General features: G+C 54.7%; 1 protein-coding gene across 21 annotated transcripts in view; it reads right to left on the reverse strand.

Annotated features, from left to right (window-relative positions):
• Nucleotides 1-15,767, reverse strand: part of MACF1 (microtubule actin crosslinking factor 1) — a 176,916-nt gene that overhangs the window by 29,347 nt on the left and 131,802 nt on the right. For 18 of the 21 annotated variants that reach the window (XM_054170417.1, XM_054170406.1, XM_054170415.1 and 15 more), the window contains 12 exons: nucleotides 12,381-12,542; nucleotides 12,060-12,230; nucleotides 10,607-10,773; nucleotides 9,618-9,777; nucleotides 8,483-8,809; nucleotides 7,217-7,301; nucleotides 5,447-5,688; nucleotides 4,764-4,970; nucleotides 3,890-4,009; nucleotides 2,166-2,273; nucleotides 1,422-1,640; nucleotides 319-522 (listed from right to left, as the gene is read on the reverse strand). In XM_054170417.1, coding sequence (XP_054026392.1) covers nucleotides 319-522; nucleotides 1,422-1,640; nucleotides 2,166-2,273; nucleotides 3,890-4,009; nucleotides 4,764-4,970; nucleotides 5,447-5,688; nucleotides 7,217-7,301; nucleotides 8,483-8,809; nucleotides 9,618-9,777; nucleotides 10,607-10,773; nucleotides 12,060-12,230; nucleotides 12,381-12,542 — 2,172 coding nt within the window. The remainder of the gene's footprint in view (nucleotides 1-318; nucleotides 523-1,421; nucleotides 1,641-2,165; nucleotides 2,274-3,889; nucleotides 4,010-4,763; nucleotides 4,971-5,446; nucleotides 5,689-7,216; nucleotides 7,302-8,482; nucleotides 8,810-9,617; nucleotides 9,778-10,606; nucleotides 10,774-12,059; nucleotides 12,231-12,380; nucleotides 12,543-15,767) is intronic. The other 3 variants (XM_054170404.1, XM_054170416.1, XM_054170405.1) reach the window with 1 other exon arrangement.

The raw sequence follows: 15,767 nt of genomic DNA on the forward strand, positions 1-15,767 counted from the left end.
AGCAATGGAACTTATCTCTCTAAGCTCTATAGCAAGGCTCTCTGGGCCCTTCCACACTTGGCTGGATGCCAAAACAGCCCCTTTGAACCAGCATCATTACTGAGGCTGTAAAAGTTTATGACCCTCTTTACTATGTCAAGACTCCAACACCTTCTCTCCCGCTTCCGCAGCCAGCGGCCGAAGCAGCAGGAAACTGCCCTGAAGGTGTCTGACCACCTTGTGGCCTTAGAGAGGGTAAGGCTCAGAAAGAAAACCTCCTTTCAAGGCTGCAGGCTTCCCCAGGGGACCGTGAGCCGTTTCCTTCACGCCCTGGCGTACCTGGGTGGACTGTGAGACAGCTTCATCCAGCGCCAGCGCCCGCTGGCAAACCTCCTCCTTGATTCTGGCATACATGGCCTCAGCTGTTGAGTATTTCTCCTGCACCATCTCCCCTTCCTCAGGGTTGAGGTCCTTCAGCTGTGGGCCAATCTTCAGCAGCTTGTCAATGTGAGGCTTATGCTCAGCGATGGACTCTCTCAGTTGCTAGGGAATGGGAGAGGAGAAAAGAAAAAACAAAACCAAACCCTCAGGCATTTGTTTAGAAATCTACTGAAGCTGCTGCCTTCTGAGTTCATCCAGCACTCCAGGAGCAGGGATGGGATCTGCTGGTGAGCTCACACCGTGGGTTCCTCCACCCAGCATCTGCCAAGCACATGGCACTTGGCTCTTCCTAACATGGCCATGGCTCTGCAGGAATCAGCATGCTGCCCAGCAGGGATCCTTCCCTGGCACATCACCCAGCACAGCTCCTTCCCCAGCACATCACTCAGCACAGGTCCTTCCCTAGCACAGGTCCTTCCCCAGCACAGGCCATTCTCTGGCACTGGTCCTTCCCTGGCACAGCTGGTCCCTGACACTCCCCACAGCCCCCATGGAAGACTCCACTGAGAAAAGTCCCTCAGCAGCTTTGTGCTGTCCCTAGCAGCACAGAGTGGTTTTCCCTGCCACAATCAGGCAGGAGATCCAAGGGCAGTCAGGCTCCCTTGGGTGCAACCTGGGTTTTAGTATGAAGTACTCTGATGTAACTGGGGGCCCAGGCTGCCCAGAGAGGTTGTGAAGTCTCTTCTGGAGAGCTTCCAACCCCACCTGGCCATGGTGATCCTGGGCAAGCTGCTATGGGTGACTCTGCTTGAGCAGCGGGGTCGGACTGGATGATCTCCGGAGGTAGTTCCCAAGCCCCACCATGCTGGGATTCTGGGCTTTCCAGACAGTATGCTCAGGGTACATTTGCATTACACAGGCAGGATCCCCACAAAGATGAAAATGGGGAGGGGCAAATCCAGAAAAAAGCAGCAAAGAGGTGGCCTTGCCCCTGGGAGTGCTGCACCTCTGCGCCGGGCAGAACCAGCGGCACAGGAGCTGCAAACGCTGAGTCCTCTTACCCTCATGTCCTCCTGCTGCTGCTTGAGCTGCTCATGGTCAATGGCTGGAGGGGGGAGCTGGGAGATGAGGGCTTGTGTCTCCTCGATCCAGGGGTTCAGCTCTTCATAGGTCTCCCAGAACTGGTTGACCAGGACCTGAGCACGCTCCAGGCGGGCGTAGCGCTCCGAGTTGAGCTGGCTCACAGCCTCATACTGCTGCACCAGGGACTCGGTTTTCTCCTGGAGGAAACACAAAGAGGGAAGAGAATTGTAGTCAGGGATGAAAAAAAAAAACCACCAAAAACAAGGGGCCCAGGAAAAGGGCCAGCAGCAGGCTGTGAGCTGGAAGAGCTCTTTACAGTGAGGGTGGAACAGGCTGTGGATGTCCCCTCCCTGGAGGTGTTCAGGGCCAGGTTGGATGAGGCCTTGAGCAACCTGGGCTGGTGGGAGGTGTCCCTGCTGCTCATCTTTAAGGTCCCTTCCAACCCAAAGCACTCTGTGGATCTGTGAGCTGCCTGTGGTGGCCCTTCCACGCGTGGCAGATGTCATTCCAACTAAAGCAGCCCCAGAAACCCCTTTTGTGTCCCTCCCCCCCAAGCAGCGCAATAAAAAAGATGCAATAAGGAGAAGCAATAAAAGAGATTTCTGCTAATGCTGCTGGGAATTCCTAAAGAGGGAGTGATTTCAAACTCCTTCAGCCCATGCCAGAGCTGAGCATTCTCCTCTCTCCCCTCTCCTGGGAGTGAAGGGCAGAGGGAGGTTCACCTGCAGAACAGCTTTTTGCTCCTCCCCGCAGGTGCCGAAGATCTCGTTGCGCTGGCTGAAGAGTTCATCCATGGAGTCTTTGTGCCGGATGATGTCGATGGAAAAAGCCTGCAGGATGAAAATGTTCAGAGAAAGGGAAAGGAATCAGAGCTGAGCCCAACCTTGCCTCGTCCAACCCATCCACAGGCCCCCCCCATGCCCACCCGGCCCAGCCTGAGCGGGCAGCGGAGCTCAGCGCCGCAGAGGTCAGGCAGAGCTCGGCACAGGCAGCCTGCAAAGCTGGCTGGAAGTGCAGAGTGCTGCATGTTTCTCTCATGACTCATCTACATCAACCTCTCTCTCTCTCTTTCAGAGGCCTGAAAAGCAGCTCTTAAAATGAAGGTACCAAGTCCACTTCCACAGCCAGGGTCCCTCCCTGGTGGCACAGCTCCACACATCCATCCCTTAGCGACCACATCCAAACGATGCTCTCCAGAGCTGCCTCCACCAATAACTTTGCCATTCCCAAGCTCCACATCATTACCAGCAGGCAGCCAAGCTGAGCTCAATTTCACTTAATGCTGGTGGGTCCAGCCCCCCTCTCCCTTACAACATCTTATCTTTGTTCTTTCTTTCTTTCTTTCTTCCTCTAAAATCCAATATGAGCCTGGTGGCTGCTCTGATTGCTGAGGCTGCTGAGGGAAGAAAGGGGCTGTTTATTTCAAGTGCCCCTTCTTTCAGCCATGAGCTCATCTCACAATGACACACACACACAAAGTAGAGAAAACCAACCCCCAGTGTCTCTTTGTTCCATGTCTGGCTGCCAGGAGGGAAATGTGGAGTCCCCCCACTGCAAGGAACAATGAGAGAAAAAAGCCACTGCAAAAGCACCCCCATTAATCAATATCTGCACTTCTCTGAACCCTTCCTGCTGCCACAGCCTCCAACACCCCAGTGGCACAGCTTGCACCAGGGAAAGGCTTTGGAAGGAGCAGCTTGCTGGAGAGGAGTCCAGGCAAGAGCATCCAACCAGCTCGGAACAGCCAGGCAAAGGTTTCAGCAACTCCAAATGGACAGGAGGCTTCTTCCTCCAGAACCTCACCACTTCAGTTCTCTAAATCCTCCTTCTCCTTTGGTTTTCATTTATAGAATCATAGAATGGTTTGGATTGGAAGGGACCTTTCAAACTCATCCAGTCCAACCCCCCTGCAGGCAGCAGGGACATCCCCAACCAGAGCAGGTTGCTCAGAGCCCCAAACAACCTGACCTGGAATGGTTCTAGGGATGGGGCAGCTCCCAGCTCTCTGGGCAACCTGAGCTAGCATCTCATCACCCTCAGCAGAAACAAATTCTTCCTTCTCTCAAGTCCAAATCTCCCTCTTTGGGTTCAAACCATCACCACTTGTCCTGTCACAACAGGCCCTGGCAAGAAGTCTGTCCCTAGCTCCCTGATCACTCCCTTTAAGCACTGAAAGGCCACCACAAGGTCTCCCTGGAGCTTTCTCCTCTGCAGGCTGAACAAGCCCAACTCTCTCAGCCTGGCCTCACAGCAGAGAGCTTCCAGCCTCAGACCATTTTTGTGTCCCTACCAAGTGCTGCACCTTCCCTGCTGCTCTCTGCTCGGCTCTGCAAAGCCCAGAAGTCTCTCCAGGGTAGAGCTGACTCCCCCAGACCCCAGCTTACCACCCAAACCACCTCCCTCCTCACTGCCCACCATCCCCTCCCTGCAGGGAGCACATTCCTACCTTCTGCACCTGCAGCTGGGCTGTGGTCTGGTCTTGCTCCAGGCGGATGGGGCCAAGAGCCAACAGCTTCCGCTTGGTCTCGGCCACCCAGGCCAGCTCGGCGTCGGCTGCCTGCTCGTACTGCAAGGGGACAGGACAGCAGCCACAGCTGAGAGATGGGCACCAGGGAGATATGGGGGGACCCAGCAGGCTGAGTGGGAGGAACACCTCGCCCAGGTATGCAGAGGTGAGGAGGAGAAGGGGACAAGAGGACATTGGGATGGACACAGGTTGCTGACTCTGTGATCCCCTGGTGGCTCCTGGAGCTGGATTTGGGGCACAGAGCAGGGGCAGGCCCTGCAGCAGGACATGGCAGAGCAGCCACCTCTCTCCACACATGCCCTGCTCCCAGGGAAGGGGACACTCCTATTTCACACCATCATTTCACTTGCTCAAAGCCAGCCAGAGCAGTTGTCCACCATGCTCCACAGCCCCCAGCCCACGCAGAACAAGCCTGGATTGCTCTCCTGGGACCAATCCCTGCGCCATCACCACAGGGCATGACTTCTTCCAGGCTGAAAGTCACCTGCCATGGGTTTTACACCAGCAGCATCAGCCAGGCACGCAAACCCCATGGGCAAGGTAAGGCACAGCACTGCCCTGGGAGCCTTGGAGTTATCCAAACCATACATGGGTCAGAAAGCAGCCCCAAATCCATGTGCTGCTGCTGGAGCCTTTCATTTCTTGGCATTCCCGATAGGATTTGTCCCTCCTGTCGGGATCTGTTTGCCATCCTGCCTGCTGCAGCAGTGCTGTGTGGGCTGGAGCCATGCTGAGCTGCTCCCTCCCACTCTCCTGAGGAAACTATCAGCCTCTAGAGGGGTTACCAAATTACCTGCTGAGACCTCTGAATAGCAGCATCGATCTCCTCCACCCTCTGCTTGATGGTGTCACTGACCAGCCTGTAGCGCTCGTTGGTGTCCGTCACCAGCTTATCCAGCCCCTCACGGGCTCGCCAGGGAACCAGCTCCAGCAGAGCTCTGCTCACCTCATTCACCGTGTCCAGGATGAGCCTGTGCTCCATCACCTCCTTCTTCAGCTCCTGTGGAAGGCACCCATGGAGATGTGTGGCAGGTGACAGAGTCACAGAATCAGAGAGTCACAGGGACCACAGACTCCCAGGAATGACAGACTCCACAGAACCATCCAGGTTGGAAAAGACCCTCAGGATCACCAAGGCCAGCTGAAAACCCTCCTCTGCAAAGCTCACAGCCCCAAGCACCACATCCAAACCACCTTTAAACACATCCAGGCTTGGTGACTCCACCACCTCCCTGGGCAGCTCATTCCAGCGCCTGACCACTCTTTCTATGACGTGTTTTTTTCCTGCTGTCCAGTCTAAACCTACCCAGTGGCAGCTTGAGGCCTTTCCCTCTTGTTCTATCACTAATTACCTGTGAGAAGAGACCAGCCCCAGCCATTGACTTCCCTCTGCAGCTTGCCAAGGCAGCAAGCAACCCCCCACCGGCTCCGACCCTCACCTCCCAGCCCCACCAGCGCTGCTCTGCCAGCCCCTACCTTTTGCCTCTGCTGGAACTGGGGTATCTGCTCGCCAGCTGGGGACTGGGCCCCACTGGAAGCCAGCTCATCCTCCACTTTGCTCATCCAGCTGGTGAGCTCCTCGTGTGTGGACTGGAACTTGGTGGCCAGCTGCCGAGCCTGCTCCAGCGTGCGCAGCGCCTTGGAGCTGGCGGCGGTGATGTCGGAGTAGCGAGTCTTGATCCCATCCAGCTTCTCCTGGATCAGCAGCACCTCCTCCCCTGGGAGACAGCAGCAAAGGGCCAAGTGATGCTGGGCTGGGAAGGAAGGGGCTGCAGGAAGGTTTAGGCAGCTGGTTGCCCTCCCTCCTCTTCCCCCCAGCCCCATTTTAAATAGCTGATTTCGGTCTCGCTTTTACAGCCCTGGAATTGTTGGGGTTGGAAATGACTTCTAAGGTCATGGAGGCCAACAACTGACCCAACTCCATCATGGCCATTAAACCATGTCCCAGAGTGCCACAGGTTTCTTGAACCCCTCCAGGGATGGGGACACCACCTCCCTGTGCTGCCTGTTCCAATCCCTGACCACCCTTGCCAGAAAGAAATTGTTCTTCATGTCTGACCTAAACCTCCCCTGCTGCAACTTGAGGCCATCTCCTCTTTTCCTATCACATCTTCCTTGGCAGAAGAGACCAACTCCCACCTGGCTCCAGCATCCTTTCAGGGAGTTGTAGAGAGCCTGAAGGTCACCTCTCAGACTCTTTTTCTCAAGGCTGAACACCCCCAGCTCCCTCAGCTGCTCCTCCCCAGCCCTGTTCTCCAGATCCTTTTGCAGCTTTGTGGCCCTTCTCTGGACCCACTCCAGCTCCTCAATGTCCTTCTTGGGGTGAGAGGCCCAAAACTAAACCTATCATTGGCCTCATCAGTGCTGAGTACAGGGACATGATCCCTGCCCTGGTGCTGCTGGCCACACTATTGCTGATCCAGGCCAGGATGCTGTTGGCCTTCTTGGCCACCTGAGTACACTGCTGTGTGCAACTTCCCAGCCCATTTTCACAGCCAGGAAGCAACTCCTAGAGCTGCCAGCACAATGTCCCTCCCTGGAAGAGGAATGAAACTGTGAAGCCCCAAAGCCACCACACCTCAGCTCTCTAAGGGAAAAAAACCTCCAGTTCCCCTTTTTCTTTAAAGAGGACAAGAAACTTCAAGCCAAATTCTTTGTAATCACTCTTCCTGCTCCACAGCTCCCACAAGGACAGAGGTCTGGCCATCTGCTCTGAGCAGACCACATCTGAAGGAAATGCATCTCCCCGACCTCTCTTCCCACTCACAAACATGAACTCACACCCACGTGGCAACGGCAACAACTGCTCCGTGTGGGAAAGTGAGAGCAGGAAAGGGCTGAGGGTATTTTTAACCTCTTTCCATGTGATTTAGCAGCTGGAGGCAATGAGAAAACCCTCCCCTGGTGTTGTGGGGCTGCTCAGAGCTGAGCATCACCACGTGGCTGGTGGGAATCACCCATTCATCAAGCTGTGAGGTTGGCACTCGGGACCAACCAGCTCCACGAGCAAGCCCTGAGCTGGAGTGCTGGTGGCTCAGCAGCCAGGTCTGGATGCCACACAGCTGTTTGGGAGTATCCAAAAGGGAATCAGACATGAGAGAGAACAGCCTCCCCCTGAACAATGTTATCACTGCAGAGCATGGACTTCCCAAGGAAGACCATGCAGAGGATGAGGAGCATCCCCACCCCCCCCCCCCACTGGCCTTCATCTTCTCCAGCCAAGATGATTCTGCGATTCTCTGTTACCTGTGGTTTGCTTCAGAAGGGCTTGCCCATTCCTAATGGCTTGGTCCACGTTCTTCTTCCTGTTCACAATTTCCTCATTCAGAGCCTGGTGAGGAAAGCAAACTGGGGTTAGCCTTCTGCAGGCAGGTCCCCACCTTCTACCTGCCAGAGATGCTAAGGAGAGCATGAACTGCTCCTGCTGAGAACAGGGTGGGTGGACAGCACATCTGATCCTTCTCCAGTCACCCTCCTCCTGCTGTGGGACTTCTGGAACCCCCAAAGCTTACAGCAAAGCCATCCCAAGCCCCTGCCAAAGAGCTTGCCCTTGTGCTAGACACAACCTCACTTCTGAAAAGAGCTTGGACAGCCACCAGGCAGTGGAAGCAGACAGCTCCCTCGGTGGCCAGCCTGGCTCAGCAAACCCAGCAGGCTTTTCAAGCTCTCATTCTTGGAAACAGCATCTCTCCAGCTCTCTCCAGGCACAGGGTGGCCAGGCTCACTCAGGCATTGTGTTCACAAAGCAAATAAATCACTGGAAGTTTCCCCTCCCTGGGTAGCCCTTTTTATTTTTGTGGGGGGGCTGGGGTGTCAATGATTGTTTTGAACAGATTAAACCTCTTTACACTTCTGCAAGCTGAGAGAAGAGAACCAGCAGTGGAAAACCAGCTTTGAAGAAAATGAAAAGGAAGGAGGAGGAGAGGAGGAGAGGAGGAGAGGAGGAGAGGAGGAGAGGAGGAGAGGAGGAGAGGAGGAGAGGAGGAGAGGAGGAGAGGAGGAGAGGAGGAGAGGAGGAGAGGAGGAGAGGAGGAGAGGAGGAGAGGAGGAGAGGAGGAGAGGAGGAGAGGAGGAGAGGAGGAGAGGAGGAGAGGAGGAGAGGAGGAGAGGAGGAGAGGAGGAGAGGAGGAGAGGAGGAGAGGAGGAGAGGAGGAGAGGAGGAGAGGAGGAGAGGAGGAGAGGAGGAGAGGAGGAGAGGAGGAGAGGAGGAGAGGAGGAGAGGAGGAGAGGAGGAGAGGAGGAGAGGAGGAGAGGAGGAGAGGAGGAGAGGAGGAGAGGAGGAGAGGAGGAGAGGAGGAGAGGAGGAGAGGAGGAGAGGAGGAGAGGAGGAGAGGAGGAGAGGAGGAGCAAAGAAAAGAAAATAAACAAGAAAAGAAAAGCAAAGAATAGCAAAAAGAAAAGCAACAAAACTAAACATGGAGTGAAAAAAAACCCAAAGAAAGATAAAATAAATAACCCCCAGATGAATGCAACAAAACAACCAACATAAAGGTGGAAGGAAATGGAAAATACCAGCTGGTCAGCATGCTGCTTCTGCAGGACGTCCCGTTTGTAATCCTTTACGGATACCGAGCCCAGCTTGTCCTCAACCTCAGCCAGCCAGTTGAGCACTTCCACCTCCTCCTCCCCAAAGAGCCTGGCGTTGGAGAGCGCCTGGGCCAGCAGCGCTGCCTTCCGGCAGCAGCGCTCCTGCACCTCGCCGTAGCGGCGCTGCAGAGCCTCTAATTTCTCTGCCAGCAGCCTCTGCTCGGCGGCACAGCTGAGGGAGGAGAGGGACTGCCCGACGCCGACCGCCCGCGACACCTCGGCAGCCTGGTTTGCTATCTCTTCCTCTAGGGCCTGGATGGCAGGAGGACAAAACAAAACGAAAGAACGAACAAACAAACGAAAAACAGAAACGGACAACGGAAAAGGAGTGAATGGAAATGGATGAAAGGAACAAAAAACAACCACAAACCCAAACAAACCACAACGTAAAAGAGGAATGCAACTGAAGGGATGGAAGGGGCAATGTGAAACCCAAAGGGCAGCAAAATAATAAGATGTAAAAGAAACACAACGAAAGGGATGGGTTTGGTAGCCAGGGGCAGATAGGTTTGCTGTGAGGGGCATCAGAAGCAATGGGTGGGGGTTGGAAAGGACCTCTAGGGATCACCCAATCCAAGCCACCTGACAAAGCAGGACCACACAGGGCAGGTTGCACAGGAATGCATCCAGATGGGTTTGGAAGCTCTCCAGAGAGGCAGACTCCATAACCTCTCCGGGCAGCCTGCTCCAGGGCTCCAGCACCCTCACAGCAAAGTCTCTCTTCACGTTTAACATTTCCTCATCAGTTTAACGTTTGGTTTCCTCTGCAGCCTTCTCCATACACAAGGAAACCTTGAGAAATGGTTGAGGTGGTTGAGGCTCCTTCCTTGGAGATATTCAAGGTGAGGCTGGACGAGGCCCTGGGCAACCTGATCTAGCTGGGGATGTCCCTGCTGACTGCAGCAGAGGTTGGACTGGATGACCTTTGGAGGTCCCTGCCAGCCTGGACCATTCTATGATTCTAACTCCTCCAATAACCTCCTCACCGTGGCAGAAACAACCACCTGACTGGGATACCAACCACCTCCAGCAGCAGCTCCTGTTCATGCCCAGGTCCTACCTTGTGCCTGCTGATCTGCTGCTGGATCTTGGCGGTCTGGGTACCGATGGGCTCCGAGTTGGCCAATTTCTTCTCGGTCACGGACAGCCAATCCGACACAGGCTCTGTGGTTTCATGGAACTGCTTTGCCAGGACCAAGATGTCCTCCAGCTGCTTCTGCCTGTAGGAAGGAATAAACCACTAAGGAGCAGCTCCCTGTTGGTGCCAGGCATGGGAAGCAGCTTGAAAGTATTAAGGAAGAGGGAACCAAAGCAGCCCTGTTCCAGAGCAAGGTGAGACATTGCGTCAGGCAAGCTGCAAAGGCAAACCCAATGTGGAGAAACATCCCAGCAAGCTGCTTCTTGCTGCTGTGCCTTTAGGATCCAGTTTATCCATCCAGGAAAGTGGCAGAGAGGCTGTCCCATTGTGCTGCTTTTCTACCATCCCCATCACTACCTCAGTGATCCTCCAACACCCTCAGCTTGTGGCTGGGCTCTCGGTGTTTCAGAGCTGCTGAGCTCCTGGTCAAAGCCAGCCTGGCACTGCTACAAGCCCTAGATGGACAGTCATCTAGTTGGCAGTGATTTAAAGCACTGAGAGGTCAAACCTGGCCCTCAGATGTGACTTCACAACCCCAGATATTATCTTTTGTAGCAACAAGCAGTTCAGAAATGAGATCCAGGCAGCAGAAAGGTGTCAACAGGATGTTGCTGCTGCAGCTAAATGTTAACGCTTAAAGGAACAAAAATAACATCCGTCCCCTGCAGGGAATTTATTTCATCTGAGCTCTTCCCTGCCATTGTAAACCACTGCTATCAGCTCCAGCTCCCAAAGAGCCTTTGGAGCTCTCATGTTTTCCAGCTGTTTCCACGTTTCCAGGATGTATCTGCGGGGAGATCTCCGGCAGCTCCCCGCGCGTTGTCACCCCAAGCTCCAGGGCACTGCGACTCATTGGAGGAGCTGCCTCCCCTGGGGCTTATTTGTTTGCCTGGTGGGGTGGACCCTCTCACCTGCTGGCTGCACTGCCCAGTAGCCCTGCCCAGCGACGTTCCAGGCTCTCCAGTTGGCCAACGATCTTCTCCCTGTCGGCGGGCTCGGCCGACTGCGCGATCCTGCCACCCTCCGCTTGGATCATCTCAACGGTGGCTTTGCGATCGTCCAGGAGTCGCTGGAGCAGCTGCAGCAGCGGCAGCAAGACAAAGGAGGATAAAAGGGACCAGATTGGATCAGCAGAACCTCTTCTGGCCCTCAGGAGAGAGCAAATCCCTAATTGTGGCTGAAAACCACCCCAGCCCGGGGCTGAGACCAAAGGCAGCCCAGTGGGGCAGCTTCTGCCTTCAAAACCAGGCAAGGAAAAGAATCCAGTGATGTAATAACAGGCTTCAACATTTGGTCAGCCCTGAAGTGGTCAGGAAGTTAGACTAGATGATCATTGTAGGCCCCTTCCAACTGCAATGTTCTATTCTGAAAGAGAGTCAAAGCCCTTCTATGATTCAGAAGTCCTCATAGGTTGATAGAAGAGGCCTCAGGGATCATCCAGTCCAACCTTTTCTCAGAGGTTTCCTCCTCACCCCTCTCCCCACAACCGCCAAACTTATCAAGTTTTTCACTTCAAACCCATTTCCTCTTCCAAGTCTCAATCCACCTCCCCAAGCCTCGATAAGAATTCCCTTCAGCAAGGTTTGCCCAGCAGCAGACTTGGCCACGGAGGCGCCGGGCAGGGCTCTTATCTCGGCAAACAGCAGCACGCCTCGGCACGGGGCTGCCAGCTCCTCCTTTCAACACCCAGCCTGGCATCTCCGACCACCTGCCTGCTCCTGACACAGCACTGGGCTGGAAGAAGCAGCAGCAAACTTCCAAGAGGCAGTGGGACAAGAAAAGGTGATTTAGGTGATGGAGAGAGTGTGGGCAAACGAGCTGCCTGCTTATTCCATTGGGATGTGGGGAAGCAGGAGATCCACTGCAAAAGATCCACTGCTTAGGGTCTGAAGAACAGGGCTGGGGAGGAGCAGCTGAGGGAGCTGGGGGTGTTCAGCCTGGAGAAGTGGAGGCTGAGGGGAGACCTTCTGGCTCTCCACAGCTTCCTGAAAGAAGGTTGGAGACTGGTGGGGGTATGAGGATAAGAGGAAATGGCCTAAGCTGCACCAGAGGAGGTTTAGGTTGGGCATTAGAAGAAGCTTCTTCACTGAAAGGGTTCTCAAACACTGAACAGGCTGCCCAGGGAGGTGGCTGAATCCCCATCACTGGAAGTGTTTCAAGGAGGCAGAGATGTGGTGCTAGGGGCCATGGTTTAGCACCAGCCTTAGCAGAGCTACAGAATGGTTGCACTTCAAGCTTTTTGCCAACCAATGTGATTCTCGCTCTGCCACACCTCATCTGTTACAGCTGGACCCCCCAGTATATTCTCCTGCTGTCCAGACCTCCCCCTCCCATCGACCCAGCTGTTACCCTGTGCTTGCTCACCTTCTGCTCCTGGATCTGGGCTTTCACCACCTTGTACTCTGCAGAGGGAGGTTTCTGGTTGGAGATGAGCTCCTCGGTGTCTGCCAGCCAGCTCAGCAACGGCTCCAGGGCGTCCTGAAACTTCCCACAGTGCAGCAGGGCCTCCTGCAGCTGGGCAACTCTCTGGGCCACCTGCACCCCAAAGACAGCCCCACTGCATGGTCAGGCTGGTGACACGTTGACGCCAGAGCCTCAGATCCCTGCCCACGACCCATTTCTTCTACCAGACAGACCCCAAGAGGTCTGAGAGAAACCACCTCCAGCCCTTTCCCACACACTCACCTTCTTGTTGAGGGTGTTCCAGCGAGTGTTGATCTCTTCCATGTCATGTTCCAGCCCTTGGACATCACAGTTTTTCCCGGCGCTTTGGATGAGTCCTTGACCAACTCCATTGACTTGCTGCAGCTTTAGCTGGAGAGGATCCACTTGCTCCTTCTGGAACAGCTGGGGATAGGAAGGGTGGGAGAGAAAAGGTATTTACAACCCCTGAGCTGCTCTTACAGCCCCTCCACCGCTCACTAGACACAAACAGGTTTGCTTCTGTGGAGAGGATGCAGCAGCTACTTGTGCTGCTGCTGTATTAGAGCTGTGCAAGTTGGTCTGAACTCCTCCCTCGCCTTGACCCACTAACACAGATGTCTCACAGCTCAGCATCTACACCCATCCACCTCTCCTCTTCAACAGCTAAATCCACCCCATCCCCCCTTATGGTTTTTTTTCCCCCAAGCACTGGAATGAGTTGGAGAGAGCAAATCAGGAAAGAAATGAGAAACAGCAGCCCTGGTCAGCCACCGGATTGGGAAATAATGCTCCTGGGGGAGGAAAAAAAACCCAAGCTGAAGCAATTCTCACAGTTGATGCTATTGAGAAGGGAGACCTGACATCAGATGGAGTTTTGTTAACCACCAAATTACAAGGCAGCGAGAAGCTCACTGCGTTTTGAAAGACAAAAGGCAAGAGGCAATTAATGTGCTGGTCGTTAACCACGCCGCCTACTTGGCAGGGTCCTGCCTGGGAATCCTGTGGGGAAAAGCTTTTCAACCCAAAAAAAATTTACAAAAAAGAGAGAGAGAGAAAAGAAGATTTGATAGGGAAGGGGGAGGAGAGGGAATGAAGCTCCTCATTGTAAAGAGAGGCAGCGAGGAGAATCCTGTTTCCGCGCCGGAGATAAGAGCTCTTTATGGGAGCTGTGGAGCTGCTGCAACCACCCGCTGGTGCCTGGGCCTGGGCCCTCTCCAGCACTGCCCAAATCACAGAATGGTTGGGTTGGAAGGGACCTCAAAGATCATCCAGTTCCAACCCCCTTGCCATGGGCAGGGACACCTTCAATTAGCGCAGGTTGCTCAAGGCTTCATCCAGCCTGGCCCTGAACGCCTCCAGGGAGGAGGCAGCCACAGCCTCCCTGGGCAACCTGTGCCACCAGCTCACCACCAGACTTCTAAGATCATCAAGTCCAACCTTCTCCTCAACACCACCGTGTCCCAGAGTGCCACATCTACTTGTTCCAGTGTCCTCCCACCCTCACTGTAAAGAATTTCTTCCTAATCTCTAGTCTCAACCTCCCTTGCTCCAGCTCAAAGCCATCTCTCTCGTCCTGTCACCGCAAGCCCTCATAAAGAGTCCTTCCCCAGCTTTCCTGAAGCCCTCTTTAGTCACTGGAAGGCCACATCCCAAGGGATGACCCTGCAATGGAGGAGCACAAGCATCCAACAAAAAAGAGGAGTGAGTCCTTCCTGGCTTGCTCCAGGCCCTTGGACCCTGAGCCCAGGCAGAGCAGAGGTCACCCAGCAGCCCGTGCTGGGCAGGATGGGAGCCCTCGGTCCTGTCGCAACGATGCCTCTTCGGGAAGCAGAGGGCATGGCTGCCAGCCGCCTGCCTTCCCAAGCCTGCCTCCTCCTCCCGTGCCTGAGAACACAGGGACACTTGGATGCACGATTTCCCTGAGCAGAGCAGCAGCTCCTGGCTGGCACAGCAATCCTAGAATGCTTTGGGTTGGAAGGGACCTTCAAGATCACCCAGTTCCAACTCCCCTGCCGTGGGCAGGGACACCTCCCACCAGCCCAGGTTGCTCAAGGTCTCATCCAGCCTGGCCTTGAACACCTGCAGGGAGGGGACATCCACAGCCTCCCCGGGCAACCTGTGCCAGTGCCTCACCACCCTCGCTGCAAAGAATTTCTCCCTAATCTCCAGCCTCAATCTGCCCTGCACCAGCTCAAAGCCATCACCTCTCGTCCTATCACCACCAGCCCTCACAGTGACCCAGCAACCGTTTCTGAAGGAACACAGGGCAGGTCAAACCTCCCAAACACACACCCCCCGACCCCAAACACCCCCAAAACCCCTTCAAATACACAAGCCCCTCACCCCAATCACACACCAGAAAGTTTTCAGAGGGGCTGCCTTGACTTTCTTTGCCTTATTTTCCCTACAAAAACCGATTTCTTCTCCTGGGAGCTTAGCAACTGGAGGGCAGGGAGGCATCTCTGCAGGACACGAAGCACAGGGGGTGCTGGCAGACACTGTCCAGAGCTGTTTGCTCAGGGACAATTATGCCACGGTTACAACAAATAAATGGTGACATGAAATCCCTGATTCCCCAACTGCTTCTCCTGTTACTGTTTATAGATGGAGCTGGCTGTTAGAGCAGCCAAACCCACAAAAAGCCCAGGCTGATAAGTCTGGCATGTGGGGCTGGGGCTGAGCCCTCTGCACGTTGCAAAAACAAACTGCAGGGATTTGAAGGAGCTGGGCAGGGAGGAAGCCTCATGGAAAGCTCAGCCAGCACACTGCAAACCTGATCACCAGAGTGCAAACCTGGTCACCAGAATGCAAACCTGGTCGCCAGACCATGGCTACCTGCAACCTATGAATCATTCCAGCCCAGGAGCTGCTAGGTCTGCCATGTGGAGCTGGGTCTGAGCTCTCTGCACACTGCAAAAAAACAACTCCAGTGATCTGAAGGAGCTGAGCAAGGAGGAAGCCTCATGGAAAGCCTCAGCCAGCAGACTACAAACCTGGTGACCAGACTGCAAACCTGGTCACCAGACCATGGCTACCTGCAACCTACGAACCATTCCAGCCCAAGAGCTGCTAGGTCTGGCATGTGAGGCTGGGTCTGAGCTCTCTGCACATTGCAAAATCCAACTCCACAGATCTGAAGGAGCTGAGAAGTGAGAAAACCTCATGGAAAGCTCAGCCAGCACACTACAGACCTGGTGACCAGACGACAATCCTGTTCATCAAACCACAGGTACCTGCAACCTAGGACTGTTCCAGTGCAAGAATTGCTAAGTCTGGCACATGCAGCTGGGTCTGAGCCTTCTGCATGCTGCAAAAACCAACTCCAGGGGTCTGAAGGAGCTAGGCAGGGAGGAAGCCTCATGGAAAGCTCAGCCAGCACACCACAAACCTGGTGACCAGACTGCAAACCCGGTCACCAGCCCACGGGCACCTGCAAGCCCAGGAAGGGTTGCAGCCCGGGAGCAGGACGCTGCTGCGTGAGGCTCATTAATCACACGGATGGCCTGAGGAGTGGGCACGTCCACCCTGCTTGTTTTCCTCTGCTCAGAAAAGAGTCCAGAGATTTAATTCATGAATGTGTGACTCAGCTTTGAAACAAATATTTGAAGGTACACCCTTGAAAGTGCAAGAGCGAGGTGTGCTGCCCGG

The sequence above is a fragment of the Dryobates pubescens genome, chromosome 20, assembly GCF_014839835.1.
Source record: "Dryobates pubescens isolate bDryPub1 chromosome 20, bDryPub1.pri, whole genome shotgun sequence".
Classification (NCBI taxonomy): domain Eukaryota; kingdom Metazoa; phylum Chordata; class Aves; order Piciformes; family Picidae; genus Dryobates; species Dryobates pubescens.